Genomic DNA, 14,244 nt, shown 5'->3' with positions numbered 1-14,244 from the left:
ATTACAGCCAGTAATCTCTGTGAGGAACAAGGCTGCCGGCACGTATGCACTGTGTGTACTTTTAACAACGATCACTGTACACCGAATGCACACACCAGCCATTCTCTTTAATGATACTGCTGATTGGACACTATCCAGATGGGTGTATTTGCTCTGTGTGTGTGTGTGTGTGTGTGTGTGTGTGTGTGTGTGTGTGTGTGGCATTCTTGAGGTTTTCTGACATCAGGAAAAAACAATGCAGCCTCACACCCAGCACAACTTAAATGAGACTTTACACATCAAGCCTAGCTCTCATTTAGTGTAATTAGGCAAAATTGCAACTTTATCATGGATCGATTATGCACTACTTTTGTGATACTTGTGGTCAGCATCAACTAATGATGGCCCAAATGTATATTCTTCACTTCTACTCCTGAAACACTCTGCACACACACACAACGGCAATCAGTTGTCAAAACATATATTAGATTTTTCTGACCAATATGCCACAAGGTGCTGCTGTTATTAAACCCAGAATGACTTCAAATTTCTCCCACACCCTAATGTTCTCTACAAAACACCCACTGTAACTTTAGAGTTTGGGGTTGACAGGAAGGTCATGTCTGTAAAATTTGAGAAAGATTACTTGGAAAAACATGGGCGCTATCATCAAGCAAAGCGTCTTTGCAGGGGCACATGGGCGATACTTAGCAACAAACAGCCCATACGTCTAATGATTATACAACTTTTGAGGATATCTGTATGACATATTTGCTAGCATGTCTTCCAAAGCATTTTGGCCACGACCCATACGGGGTTCCACAAATGTAATTTACGGTCATGTGAAGAAATTAGGGCGCCCCCCCCCCCACCCCCGTGGGCAGACTCACTTGATTCATCACACTTTCTGAAGTTCCACTAGACCATCAAAGACACATTGCTTTATAAACTTACACGCTGCTGTCAGTTACAGAGAGGGAATCATCCGTCAAGGCATCGCTGGACACCTCGCTGTCATTTGTGCTGCTGACGGGGGCAAAGGAGCCCATGTGACAAACATCTCCTCCCTTGTATGACCTGAAAGTTGGAAGAAGAGAAAGAAAAAAAGAAATATCAGATGAGTGCCCGTATAGTATTGATGATGTAACAAATGATTCCTGTGCAACATGGTAACCTCCAAATTTCACATGTAAGTGCATTGCCCCTGCAAGCGTCCCCCCCAGCCCCCTCCCTCTTCTATGCCCCATTTCTTCCATCTTAAAAAGCCAGCAGCTTTCCACTTCCCTCAAGCGCACTCACTCTTTCCTGAGCCTTGATGTCCCGCTGTGCATGCATCCTTGCCACGGTACAGGGGGAGGAGACACCGGGGAGTGGCCAGAGCGGATGGCATGAGTGTGTGTTGGAGTAAAGGGGGTGGGCTAGCATGACTAACACAGTATAGGGCCCCCAGCTCCGGGCTTGACCTTCAGAGGGGCTTGCAAAGAGTCAGGTATTTAACACAGCTGGCCTTGCATTCTTCCCATCTCATTCCCTTTCTACCCCCTCGCTTTATTTCAAGAGGTGCCCCCTCACTTTCGCTCCAAAGGCGTCCCTGACTTCTCAAAAAGGAAGGAGAAAAAAAAGTGGAGAAAGGCGGTGAGAGGGAATCAGAGGAGAGTTGACGCAAACAAGAAAGGCGGAAGAAGAGAGGGCTGAGGGGGTGTGTAAGTGGAGGTGTGTGCTGACTTTTCAAAAGAGTCAGATGAGAAGATGCAAAGAGAGAGGGCGAAATGGGTTCCACATGTTTTGAATCTGTATGATGACAACGAGGGGGAAGGAGGGGGGCGGGGGGTGCATCACATCAAACCGGGACTATTCTAAAAGTACGGCAATCAGGAGACCCGTTTCTGTGTGTTTGCATGTTCTCCCCATGCATGTGTGGGTTTTCTATGCGTACTCCGGCTTCCCCCCACATCCCCAAACATGCACATGAGGCTAGAGTTTAAATGATCATGCAGGTCTGAACATATAGTTCTCAACAAGTGTGAATGGATATGTGTGCCCGGTCCAGGGTGTAGACCGTCTTTCGCCCAAAAAGTCAGCTGGGATAGGCTCCAGCTCACCCGTGGCTCTTAAGAGGATAATCAGTATAGAAAAATAGATGAAAGCCCTCGAACCTAATCTGCAAACAGTAAAAGCACTTTGCAGGTCACCAAATTGTGTCACCACTCATTATCTTTTTTTTTTTATGACCCTATAAACAAGCAACGGTGCATGACATCACCTTCACTGCAAAGCACGTTAGCATAATCTATCAGTGCCTCAGAAAAAAAGCCTCAAGGTCAGCGCGGCACTAAACTGAGCGTCACCAGGAAGCAGAGCTAGTAGCCCTGCCAGCGCTGTGAACTTTTCCAGTGGAAGACGATCCCCCCCAACCCCCCTCCCTGGAAAGCTCCGGAAATCCGGGTGGCGAGTGCCAGCAAAAAGGGCTACCAGAGATGGTTACAGGGTGAAAAGTAGCACAGGGAAAACACTCTACAAGCCAACAGTCATTCATGTCTTCCATGTGACACACAAAGAATACTCTTACCTGTAGCCCCTCTCCATGACCTCTACCCCCCTCATGGACACGTGCGCTCTCTGCGTCTTCACCAGCAGTCCAGTATGGGCTTTGGTTTTGAAGTCAAAACTCCACTCCTCCTCTTCGTTGAGCGTGGGCAGATATCCACACATGACCTGCAGGTCGCCCAAGCCGTTGGGGTTGACGTGATTGGGGTTCTCTCCGCCGCTCCTCACGAACTTGAAGAAAATGTCAGAGGTCAGGAACATCTGGTAGGCGTTCTCCTCCATGTTGCTCTGGATCTCCATCTGCGCCTGGTCGAACATGGCAGAGTCAATGTGCTGCTTCTTGATGTTATCCCGGATGAAGGTCTTGGTCGCAGGCTTGAGCTGCTTGGCGACGATACTGTTGTTTTCGATGTAGCGCTTGTAAATGGCTTTGGCCACTCTCTGTGTTTTGGTATCCTTGAGGTCCATCTGCCTGAAGCCATTGCAGGCGAACCAAAAGTCCAAAGTGTCGGCACACTTCTCTCCCTCCAGGAATGTCCTAAAAAGAAGAGCACCATCCTGGTCGCCAAGGAGAGAATGCAGAGATTTGGTCCACCGGGAGAGCGGCGAGTCCGGGGAGGCGCTCCCCTCGGGCTCCCCGAGACCATCCTCGTTCCTCCTGGCCGAGGAGCCCGGAGGGCTGATGAGCGCGACAGATTTGGGGGGCTCCGTTTTCATCATGGCGCGTTTGGAGGGGTAGCAGGGCGCCTCGCCCTCCTCCCCGGGCACCGGGGGTCGAGGAGCATCCTCTCGGAAACTACTAGAGATGTGGTCCACGAGCAGCCAGCTCATGGCTCTTGAAGGCAGCGGAGAGGAGGAGAGAGACCCTAGTGTTGTTCCGCCTTCTTAGCTTCTCCTGTAATCTCCTCACTCTCTTATGTCAGCAGGGAGCTTCTTCTCCAGCAGCCCGTCTTCTCTCTAGAACACAAAGTATTGATCTAATCAAAACCTAATCCGCCGCAGCCTCAAAGGGAGTCTTTTTCAAGCCACATGCTGACATTTACAGGGGCTGGGGGGGGGACGAAGAGAAAATCTGCAGTTCCGTTACATAAACATTGCATCTTCAGGCATAAAGTGGACACTTTGCAATGACGAGCACACATGCAAAACTATGAGTCGGAACTCGAATACATCACTGCTTGCTTGCTGGATCAGACTGACTCTTAGGAAAGCTCTTTTAGAGCCTGCAGAGAATCAAATCGTGGGACACACCGAGGATGGAGGAATGAAGAAAAAACGTGACCAAGGAAAAAGTTTTCTGGCTGCTACTTCACACCTGGAGCTTCATTTTACTACTTACAGCCAAGTATCATCATCAAATAAAGCTAATATGAAACAGTGCTATAACACTGCTATAAAGGTGTCTAATGTACAATAGACAGTGTTGTTGGTGGTTATTACATTTTTAAAAAGTTGTATTTTAAAAGTGCAGTGTGTTTAATGGTGGTTGAGTTCCATCAAAAACTTTAAAAAAACTTAAAATATGTACTTCAACCGATAAGAAAGCGACTTAAATGTAACAGTTTTTTTTTAAAAAGTTAGATTGGTGTTAGTCTTAAAATAAGCGACCCCCCTTTGCCTACTAGCTTGGAACTTCAAAGGCAAGTCAACGCTACATCAAAGAGAAGTAGAAAAAGGAGGAGGGGGAATATCTTACCATCGACCCCCAAGAGTTCACTCCTTAAATGTGTTTAAAAGTGAAAATAAAACAAAAGTACGAATTATCCACAGAACGTTATAATCCAGAGTAGCAGCCGTTCCTTCGCCACGTTCGGTCCGTCCACGCTTTGACGGCGAGGAAAAATGCACTGACGAGAGAAAGAAGGAGAGAAAGGGGGAAAAACAGTGCTTTCCTCCCCTCCTCCTAGTCTCCACCTCCCTCCTAGTCCTGCTGGCGGTGCTTTCAGGCGGCCATGGAGCGACTGTGGCTCTCCTCAAGGCGACTCCAGCTCAGACTGAGCCGCCAGTGCTGCGGGGAGGCGCACTTCAAAGTAAAAGAGCCGACTGCCGGGTCCTGGAAGCTACATAACAACACCGACGACAGCCGTGTCTTTTTAAACTATAAAAGCCAAACGAATTGGGTTGGATTTATCATACTTAACCTTCGCACTTAAGTGGACACGCATGTTTTAATTTCCTGACTCGCTATCTTCTCTTTTTGCCACGACTGTTGCGTGTGTGTGTCCAGGACCTTATCAAAGGCAAGCAATCTTGCGCCAACTCCCTGAGGCTTTGGCGCGTCACAAGTAACTGATCCGCCGCCCCAATAGCATTATCGCTACAATCCCTCTGTTGCTACATCAACTTAAAAAGACACTTTTTTTCTGGCTTTCTCTTTCGACCTGCATAGTTGTAGAGATTAACCCGTTGGAGCCTCGGGGATGCACGATGTAAGCACCAACAATGCTCTAATGTGATTTTTGGCTATAAGTAACAACTGTGCTTGTTACAGTAATCATTTTTTATTGCTAGGTTAAAAAGTTTATATATTAAAAAAATGAAGCATCCGCAGACTTGCAGGAGAAAACATCACTCAACAGTGCCCACTAGTGGCCACATGACCATGCGCTATGCAAGGGTATCTTCAAGTGTAATCATAAATACTTCTAAAATGATTAAAAAATAGACCTGTTCAAACAGTCAACACATATAATAGCCAGATATTACATAAAAACGACTTAAAAAACAGCAATGCAATCAAATCAATGTTAATCTTTGTGACATATCCAACACTTTAACCACAAACTGGAACCCCATTCATGTACTATTTATTATAATCAGACTGGCAATTAAAGGATTAAAATCCTTCAAATGATTCGAATGTTTGGTAGTACGTTTGAGCATGTCTAAAGTTAATAGGTAATTATGAAAAAAACACGTGTGTGAGGATTTGATAGCGTTTTGTGCATGTATGGTACATGGTATATTTTGGGTTGAATAAAGAGGGAACAACCTGAAAGATGTTATTTGCCATTGAAAGGCCACTTCTGTGCACAAAAATACTTTATGCATCATGCAACTTATTGTACCATCACTGTCCTAATTTAACCTTTTAAGGCAAACACCCCCGAGGTTGCACTATTCAGAATTTGACCAAAATATTTCAGAAAAATAAGCCTCTAAGATTGTTTTCTTGGATTTCAACTGAAGGGCAGTTATTACAATTTTTTTACATTTAGGCAGTTTAAAAGTGCTTTTAGTCAGCCCTACTGGGAACATGCCATTTTGTGTGTCTGCAGCTTTAATGCTAATGAGCTGTTTGACCACGCCTGTCTCAGACATCATGCTAGGTTAGCCTATTTGCTGAAGTAAAAACAAAGTGACCAAACTTACAGCTCCCACTTATGTAATTGCCGGATGGATAATTGGCAGTTTCATTTTAAAATGTACAGAAAAGCCCGTTTTTTTTTTTTATTTTAATACTTCCTTTTTACAAAAGTGTTCTCCATCAAGTGGTGGGCATACAGTCCACCTCATATGTCCATGAGGAAGGAGGTTTTCCCTTCATGCCATCACAAAAATCCGGAACCTCCGAAGCGACCATTTGAGCACCTTCTTCTCTCAAAAGTGGAGAAAACAAGTGAGGGAGATGAGATATTTTTTTCACATTTGTCAGTCATGAATAGGCTCCAGGGACACATATTGCTGTTAGAACATCATTTAAAAGTCCATCTTAACAGAATTCATGCATTGGAACTCAATAGAGGTGAGTCCGGTCAAATAGTTGAGTATGAGACTACAGGTCATCCGTCGCTAACAAAGTTACAGCACATCTATGCAGAGTGAAATCTAACATATATGGGTAATGTAGCTATAAAACAGGCAATGCGCTTCTGTGTTTTGAGCACACAACAATTAGAATGGACGTGAAAGCATCAGATCGCATGCACACTGCAGCGTGGCTAGCCATACTGCAATTACGTGCTCACATCGTCCAAGAAACCAACACAGCAGATACAAGAGATAGACTCTTCAACCCTGAGAGCAGGGCGCAGTGTCTGACCTCTGGCAGCAAACCCACCAGGGTGGAGAGCATCACCAAGCCAATGGCATGGACCCCCTGCTAGTACCAGGGGGCCAGTTGGACTCTCACGTCCTGCCTTGTCAGCCTCCTCCGTGGCTCACGGGAGGTCCCCTTACAGGTTGGCTCATCCCTGCTGCCCCCACTGGAGCTGACCCCGGGTCTGTGATTGAGCCCGGACCAGGAAAGGGGGGCATCCTTGTCTCCTGGCCCTATAAAAAGACCTTTTGAAAGCGGGCTCGGAGGGAAGAGGTTGCGGGGTGTAGCCCTCAGTTTGAGAATATATTATTACCGGAACAGGTCACACTCAGCAGGACTACAAAGAGTTGTTATAGAGGAAGGACGTAAATCACACTCGTGTCTGATTAATTCCGCTTCTTTTATTTGGAGGCGTGTTCAGAGGAGACAGCGCTGCTTCTGCCGCTTTGGTGAAAGCGCATCCTTTTTTAACAACTTACGAGGCCTGCAGAGGTTGTTTTTATGGCTGTCGTAACTACTACTGGCCACCTCAGTTGCAGCCATAAACACTGGAGGGTGTGTGCGCGTCCAGGACAGCGCCGCAGCCCTGTGATCACTAACTGCTCTCAATTACAGTATTGTGTGCCGTTCCTTTTGGCTTCGGGGGTTAAACTCTTCTGCCTTTGAAGTATTCATCCCTTTATCTGGAGCCAGAGCCAAGAATTTGGGGTGGGCGGGAGGGTCGGAGGACAATGGAAAACGAAACCAAGAGGGAAGCTTACGGCAATTATCAAGCAGGGCCATGAGGAGGAAGTCGGCTCACGCGGACCCGGTGAGGAAAGCCAGCAGATAAAGGCGACTGGAGCCAGACCATGTAGCACAAGGATGGGAGGGTTCTGTTTCAAGTTTGTTTGGTGTGTACACACCCTGGGCCACAACCGCGAAAGGAAATGGAGGCTAGCTCTTCAAAGCAGGTGACAACAGTGCGGGGGAGGGGGAGAGGGGTGGGGGGGACAAAGGCCCCTGACAAGAGGGGGACAACACGGCAGATGAGCGAGCTGGTAAAGCCGTGTTTCCACCAAGGGATAATGCTCAGCTTGCCTGGGACAGCATCCCTAAGATATCAGGGTACCCTATGTATGGCGTTCAGAACATCAAACTTGCTAAGATAGTGCATGGTATGCTGCTTGCTGTTAAGGCAGCCATGCGGCTGCAAACCTGCAATTTAGTCCATCCATTCTGTGCATAATGTCTTCTTTTTTCTTCTTCCAGATTCAGCGAGGCATAGCAGGAAGCAGAAGCATTGTCAATAAAGAAGAAGCTAACAGTTACGAGTGAGGTGGAAAAGCCGTGTTTCAACCAAGCGGAACAGTTGAGCTTGTTCGGTTGTTTTCACCACGGCAGGACGTCAAAGAGGACCGTACCCTAAGACGTTAGACATTATCCACGGAGAGTATCGATGGGAACCGGGACTTACATTGCGATTCTTCTGGGGTCGTTCACATTTGTTTATTTCGAGTCCTAGTTTGGATGCCCACTTCGCCGACCGGAAGAAATAGCTGTGAACGCCAGTGTAGAAGAAGCCGGAGAGCACCGAAGAAGAAGAAGCCGCTAAAAATCTTGGCTTACCTTCATAAAAAAAAGAGCGGTCGGCTCAGTGCAACATTTGCAACACAGTGATATCATGCGAAGGAGGGGGCACGATCAACATGAATGAACACCTGGTGTCTTTGATGCGCTACGTTGGCCTTTCTCTAAGCTGTCAGAATCAGGAAGTCAAACAATGGCACGGGACAGACGTCATTTAAGGTAACCGAGGGTTTCAGGATGCCCGCTGAGGTGGACGTTTGGTGTTAATAAAGGACGGGGGCTACGGCCATAGGAGGTACGTTCTGCATGTGCACAGCTAGTCTGGTTTAGCAACAGACAAGACACCTTCTCAACCCATTAAACACACTTCCGCCCTTCAAAGTAAGGGCGCTGTAGGCTACTTCCTGTAAACAAAAATCATAAAAATAGCTTACACCAACATCGACAAACAGCAAACAAAGTATAGTAGTGCTAAGTGACACCATTAAGACATTTTGGGCGCAGTGTCTTCTTTTTTCAACACAAAGCAGCATATCATGCATTGTCTTGAATAAAGAATCATGCATCGTCGTGAATAAAGAAGAAGCTGATGGTAAAGCCGCGTTTGAACCAAGCGGTACAGTTTAGCTTGTATGATTGTTTTTACCGCAGCTGGACGAGACACAGCAACAAGCGGCATATCATGCACCGTCTGCCTCACTGACATGTCAGGTGGTAAAGCCGTGTTTCAACCAAGCAGTACATCTCAGCTCGTCCGCTTTCCATCAGACGGGATACCAATAGCTAATCCACAGCCAACGGCTTGCAAAGAAACGCGTAACAGTGACAAAGACAGTGCATGGTATGCTGCTTGCTGCTACAGTACGCCAAGCCATGAGCTCAGACCTATCTTGAACCCTGTCACTTTCCCCAACGTTTAACAATAAAAACACGCGAGGCTGCGTTCCAAACTGGCAGAAAGCGGGCTAAAAAAGTTAAGAGGGATGCTGAGAACTGAGGAAGACAATTAATAGTGCGGCGTTAAGACCGACTTTGAAGTCGGCCATGGCGCATATAATACCCTTACAAAGTCAAGTCAGAGCAGTTTGCTGTAGAAGGCTGTTTGGAAAGAGCCTGTTTTAAAAGGGTTCAGTTTAAGGGGAATAAAGTTGCGTCACATTTCGAGGCACCAATTGAGCCCAGAATGATGTGTGTTTTTCTGGCGAAATAAGATAAAAAGTTCGAGTGGGAGTCGCATCGCCCACCTGTGCGGTTTGATGATGGGATGAGTGTGCGGAAGATGGACGTGAGAAAGGGATGTGTCAGAGGCATCTATTGGGAGTGGGAAGAAAAAGACATGAAAGCCTGTGAAGGAAGGCAGAAGAAATAAAAAAAATAGAGGGGGGTTAGTTGTTGAAGGTTATTTATTGGGCTCCCCCCCTCCCTCTCTTGTTTTAATCCCATTTTGTGCTTGACTTTTAAGTCTACCAATGTATAGAAACAATGTCGGATGCACTGTCTAATCCCGTTTGGGCCATGAAGCTCGCTCCGCTCTGACAGTAATGACTTTCATTTCCTCTTCTTCTCTGCAATCCAGCAAACAGGCACACACTTCACAAGGCCGGCCAGTCGGACGCCACTTTGTTCCGCCATGCTTGACAGGACAGCGATCCGTCTCTCAAATCAGTCTTAACCCCAACCCCGGACTCCCTCACTCATCCTTAATCCATCACTTGAACCCCCCCCCCCCCTTCCTTCTCCATGCCTCCAGTGAGCTGATTAACTCACTCGATGGTTCTGCAGACTCCACATTTGATGTCTTACTTCGACACTCCCCCACTAACAATGCTGACAAATCTTTCAGACTACTGTTTGGAACCGCTAGAAGGCAAACTAAAAGTGTCTTCTGTGAGCTACATAAAGGTATGATATATATAAGCTAGTTATTCTGTCCTATCTTGTCCAAATCAACCCAAAACGTGGTATACGGCCTTATTGGACTAACTTGCACAACTCTGTAAAGTTCTAGCAAGACTGGCTGAAAAACATGGCCGCCCTGGACCGAAATGTATTGGCCACAACACAGAAGTGTCCATATCATTTATCATTCATCGTCCTATAATCATAAACCTTTGAGCCCACCTAACAAACAATGTCCTCTAACAAAGCATTCTGAACCCAACCTAACCAAGAGGGGGCGCCACAAATGTCACATTTCCAAGGAATTTGACTTATTTGGCTCCTACCTTGTAAAATTTCAACACCAAACTTGGTATGCAGCCTAATGGGACTAACATATACAAGTCTGTAAAGTTTTAGCAAGATTGCCTGGAAAACATGACCACAAAACATATTAGCCCCAGCGTGGATGGGTTAGGGTTAACCTAAAACCTATGAGGTGGGGGCGCCACAAATACCAATGGCAAAAATGGCAGCAGAAACATTTGTGAGGAACTAAAAACTAGTACTTTTAGGATCTCATTACTCATTGGATCTCACCACGTCGTTAAATGAGTATGAGACTATGCTCTACAAATTGCATGATATGGAAAAATAAAATATAAATATAAAATATAAAAAAATAACAAAATAAAAAATAATAAATAAAAATACAATCATAAAATAATATAAAATTACAAATTAAATAATCAAAATAAAAAATAACGCATTGGTCTCTCAGTTCAGCCTAAAGTCAGACTGCAAAGTCCCGCCACAATAACATACACAACCTGCTGTGCCTTCCTCGCTGAGGCTATATAGCCTCTAACCCGCTTTCAAACCACACAGCTGCATATCCTTTTCACCGCTTGACTGACAGGGCGCGGGGAAGAAGGGGAGGGAAAGAAGGGAGGGGGGGGAAGAATCGCATGCCGTAAATACCATAGCAACAAAGAATCATACAGCCGGGAGAGAAGACAAAGAACATGACGGCAGATGGAGTAAAACAGCGTGTGTGGAAAAGTGTGTAGTGTGTGTGCTGATAACAATGAACTGACTCAGAACAATCTCCATAAAAAGACATGTACAATGTCACGTGTGCACTAAGTGATGACCTTGAATCACCTCAGTCTACAGCCTCACTTATCTCCGCTTGGATGTTTGGGCCTCTGGTCCTCACACAACCTGTTGCAGGAACAGAAGAACACCAATAACAGAAAACTGCTTTGAAGCGGAATAATCTCCAGTTTGGATAACAGTGTGTCATAAAGCAATTGCGTGCCTGCATCCAAGGATCTCACCAATAAAACACTAAAAAAACAAAAAAAACAAAAAAAAACACGCAGCATGAGTCACCAAAGTATCAGACGCTACTGTAAAATGAAACGTAGGGCTTGATGAGCGCGCCCTCAGTGTTGTCTCATAACAGTCGGCCTTGTGATGTGGAGATAAGCAAAGGGGGGAAGCGAGTCGCTTTGATCCTTGGAGATGACGTTCGGGGCTTGTATTTACACAAGCACAATTACCCGGCTTTATTTAGGCGGGAGACAATCAATTAGCGTGAAATGATGTCGGCGTAATAGCACAGATTAAAGCCGAGGTTTGGGTGTGAGCGACCAGGCTCATTAGGGAGGAATCATCTGCCCGCAAGAATGAGGTAAAGTTAAGCAAAAGGCCAAGGAAGGTTGCAATAAACAACTATTTCCTCAAAGGGTAGCGTGGGGCATTCGGTTACTCAACTGCAGAGAGTACTTTGTGGGATGTGTGTATTTGAGAGGAGGTGGAAATATTTACGCGAAGGTGGATGAGACACTGACTGGTGGACGTGTAACAGGCTCGCATTAGGAAGCTTCGGGTTTGCACTTGCTGCACGGCTGTAAGACCATGCCGACGCATTTTTTTTGTTTGCTGTATGTTTTAAGTGATTTGCTTCTTCGCATACTTAAAGGGGCCCTATCCTGCTCATTTCAGGGGCTTTTAAAATGATATTTTACCCCAGTGGGACACTATAGTAAGTTGCTTTTAATAACATAATCCATAAAAAGTTGTGTAGAGGGTAAATCTGCACTAGATAGATACGTTATTAACCTCCAAGAAAAATTCACGTTTTGAGCAGCTCTCCAAAAATCATAAAAAAGTCATAATAAACAATCAAAGTAAGATAAAAAAAACAATAACAACATAATAATAAATATAATAATGTGTGCTTTTATCGCTCTCCCTCAGGTGTGTTGAAAAGCCGCATGCTATGTGATCTTTGGGTTGAGCAGGGCAGTGATAGTAATCTGCCACTGCAACTGTTCTCCTGTTGGGAGATGACGCTGCTGTTACTACTGCTACTATTCTCCTCTTGGCCGAAACTCTCAGGTTCGGCAGCCTCCTCCCCCAAGAGTACAGTGTTTTAAACATACTGTACACATAAGTCTGAAAAGTTAGAAATGCAGGGTCGGGCCTCTTTAATAAAACATAGGACAAACAAAATACACATCAACATGTTGAAGGCTATCACATGAATAAAGAAGTAAGAGTTTCATTTCGAAAACAGCAGAGCACGGGTCTCACACACTCAGTGTACATACAAAAGCAGCATGTGGTGTATGTGTGTGTGTAGATATTCATTAAAATGCAAATGGATCACAAACTTGACCACAGACCCATTATCGTTTATTAAAAATGGTTCATCAGTCAGAAAACAAATGGCAACATCTAAAAAAATACTATTACTCATACACAATATTCAGTATATACTCGCGGGATACTTCATTAGGTAAACAATTTAATGAGACCTGATGCTAGAGCTGCATCAAAAATGTTGCTTTTAAAGAGAAAAAATACATATAAAGTAAGGACAATTAATAATTATATGACTTTATAGTTAATACAAAAAGGTTTTATTTGTAACATTTCATAATAATAATAATTTGTAGCTTTTGTAAGCAATGTAATTTATTTTAATCATCAATTTAATGTGTAATAATAACATAATAATAATATTTTCTAGCTTTTCTAGCTAATACTGTAGATATCAATAGTAGTATAATAATAATAATAATAATACATCGCATTTTTCAATCTTGTCTCGAATTTTTATATTTCGTTATTGTATTTGTTATTTTATATTTTCGTTATTATTTACTTTAGACATCATGCATTTATATGTGACATAAATGCACAATTTAAAAACATGCTTTGTGTATATTTAGCGTAAGAGGTGTTCGTCAGAACAGCCAGGTCCTACGACAAAAACTGAGCATTCATATTTTTTGATGCAGCCGTTGTCTTGGCTCTCATTAGATTGTGCGAGTGGAGTTGTTGGGTTGAGTGTAGATAGTTGTGGTTGTTAAATGTATGGCACCAAAATGAATATAAAACAACATATGGATGAAAGATGTCGGACTGGTGTATGGAAGCACTTGCGACAATCAATGCTCACATCTGATTGGACGTCTTCATGCTGGATGGATGTCCCTCCCTTGGTGCTACCTGGAACAGAAACAAGCCCCCGTTCCACAAACATGTTTCCGAAGAATGCCTATCATGGGTACAAATATAAACTGCTTTAATCTGACTGATGTTTCCTTTGAGATGCTCAATGTCTGACTCACTTTTTAGTTACGATGAGGAGGAGGAGGACGGCTGCTGAGGGGCTTATTTGTCGGGACGTGAGCGTTCCTGAGAGATGCTTCTAGAGATGTTGAGTGGCAGCATGGTTTGATTGGGCCTCTCATTGCTGCATGTACAGATGCTTTGTGTAAAAGACAAATGAATCTTATGCTATGATGGATGGGAGGGAATTCAAACGGAACCACAAGTATCCCATAATAATCCAATGTAGTCAGTAGAATCCCTGTCTAGCACATACACACCACAATATGTGAATACAAGGACTAGAACACCTGACCGTTACACCTACAGCCTAGGCTCCCAAAGTGTGGTACGCGTACCCCAAGGGGTGCACAGGTTATCATAGGGGGTACGTGAATCAAAATGAAAAACAATTACAGCCTAACACAGTTACGAGTGCGCCTGAATGCCTCACAGCGTGAGGAGAACGGAGGAGAAAGGAGACAGAGCACGAAGTTGTTCATTGCTCTGTGTGCATTATACCAACAAATGACTAAGTTTGCTGATTTTTTTTTGTGCATCAAGAGTGTTTAATCTTCACTGATTTTGGTGTTGCAATCCTCACACGG

At 44.7% G+C, this 14,244-nt stretch overlaps 1 protein-coding gene across 12 annotated transcripts in view; it reads right to left on the bottom strand.

The window, feature by feature from the left end:
• LOC129171096 (axin-2-like) overlaps positions 1 to 14,244 on the bottom strand; it is a 159,096-nt gene that overhangs the window by 8,695 nt on the left and 136,157 nt on the right. For 3 of the 12 annotated variants that reach the window (XM_054759449.1, XM_054759450.1, XM_054759451.1), the window contains exons 1-3: positions 4,223 to 9,361; positions 2,549 to 3,483; positions 934 to 1,056 (exon numbers count right to left, since the gene is read on the bottom strand). In XM_054759449.1, coding sequence (XP_054615424.1) covers positions 934 to 1,056; positions 2,549 to 3,357 — 932 coding nt within the window. In that variant the 5' untranslated portion in view covers positions 3,358 to 3,483; positions 4,223 to 9,361. The other 9 variants (XM_054759444.1, XM_054759446.1, XM_054759447.1 and 6 more) reach the window with 7 other exon arrangements.

Source organism: Dunckerocampus dactyliophorus, chromosome 18 (genome assembly GCF_027744805.1).
Source record: "Dunckerocampus dactyliophorus isolate RoL2022-P2 chromosome 18, RoL_Ddac_1.1, whole genome shotgun sequence".
Lineage (NCBI taxonomy): Eukaryota > Metazoa > Chordata > Actinopteri > Syngnathiformes > Syngnathidae > Dunckerocampus > Dunckerocampus dactyliophorus.
This window is presented reverse-complemented; position numbering and strand designations above follow the sequence as displayed.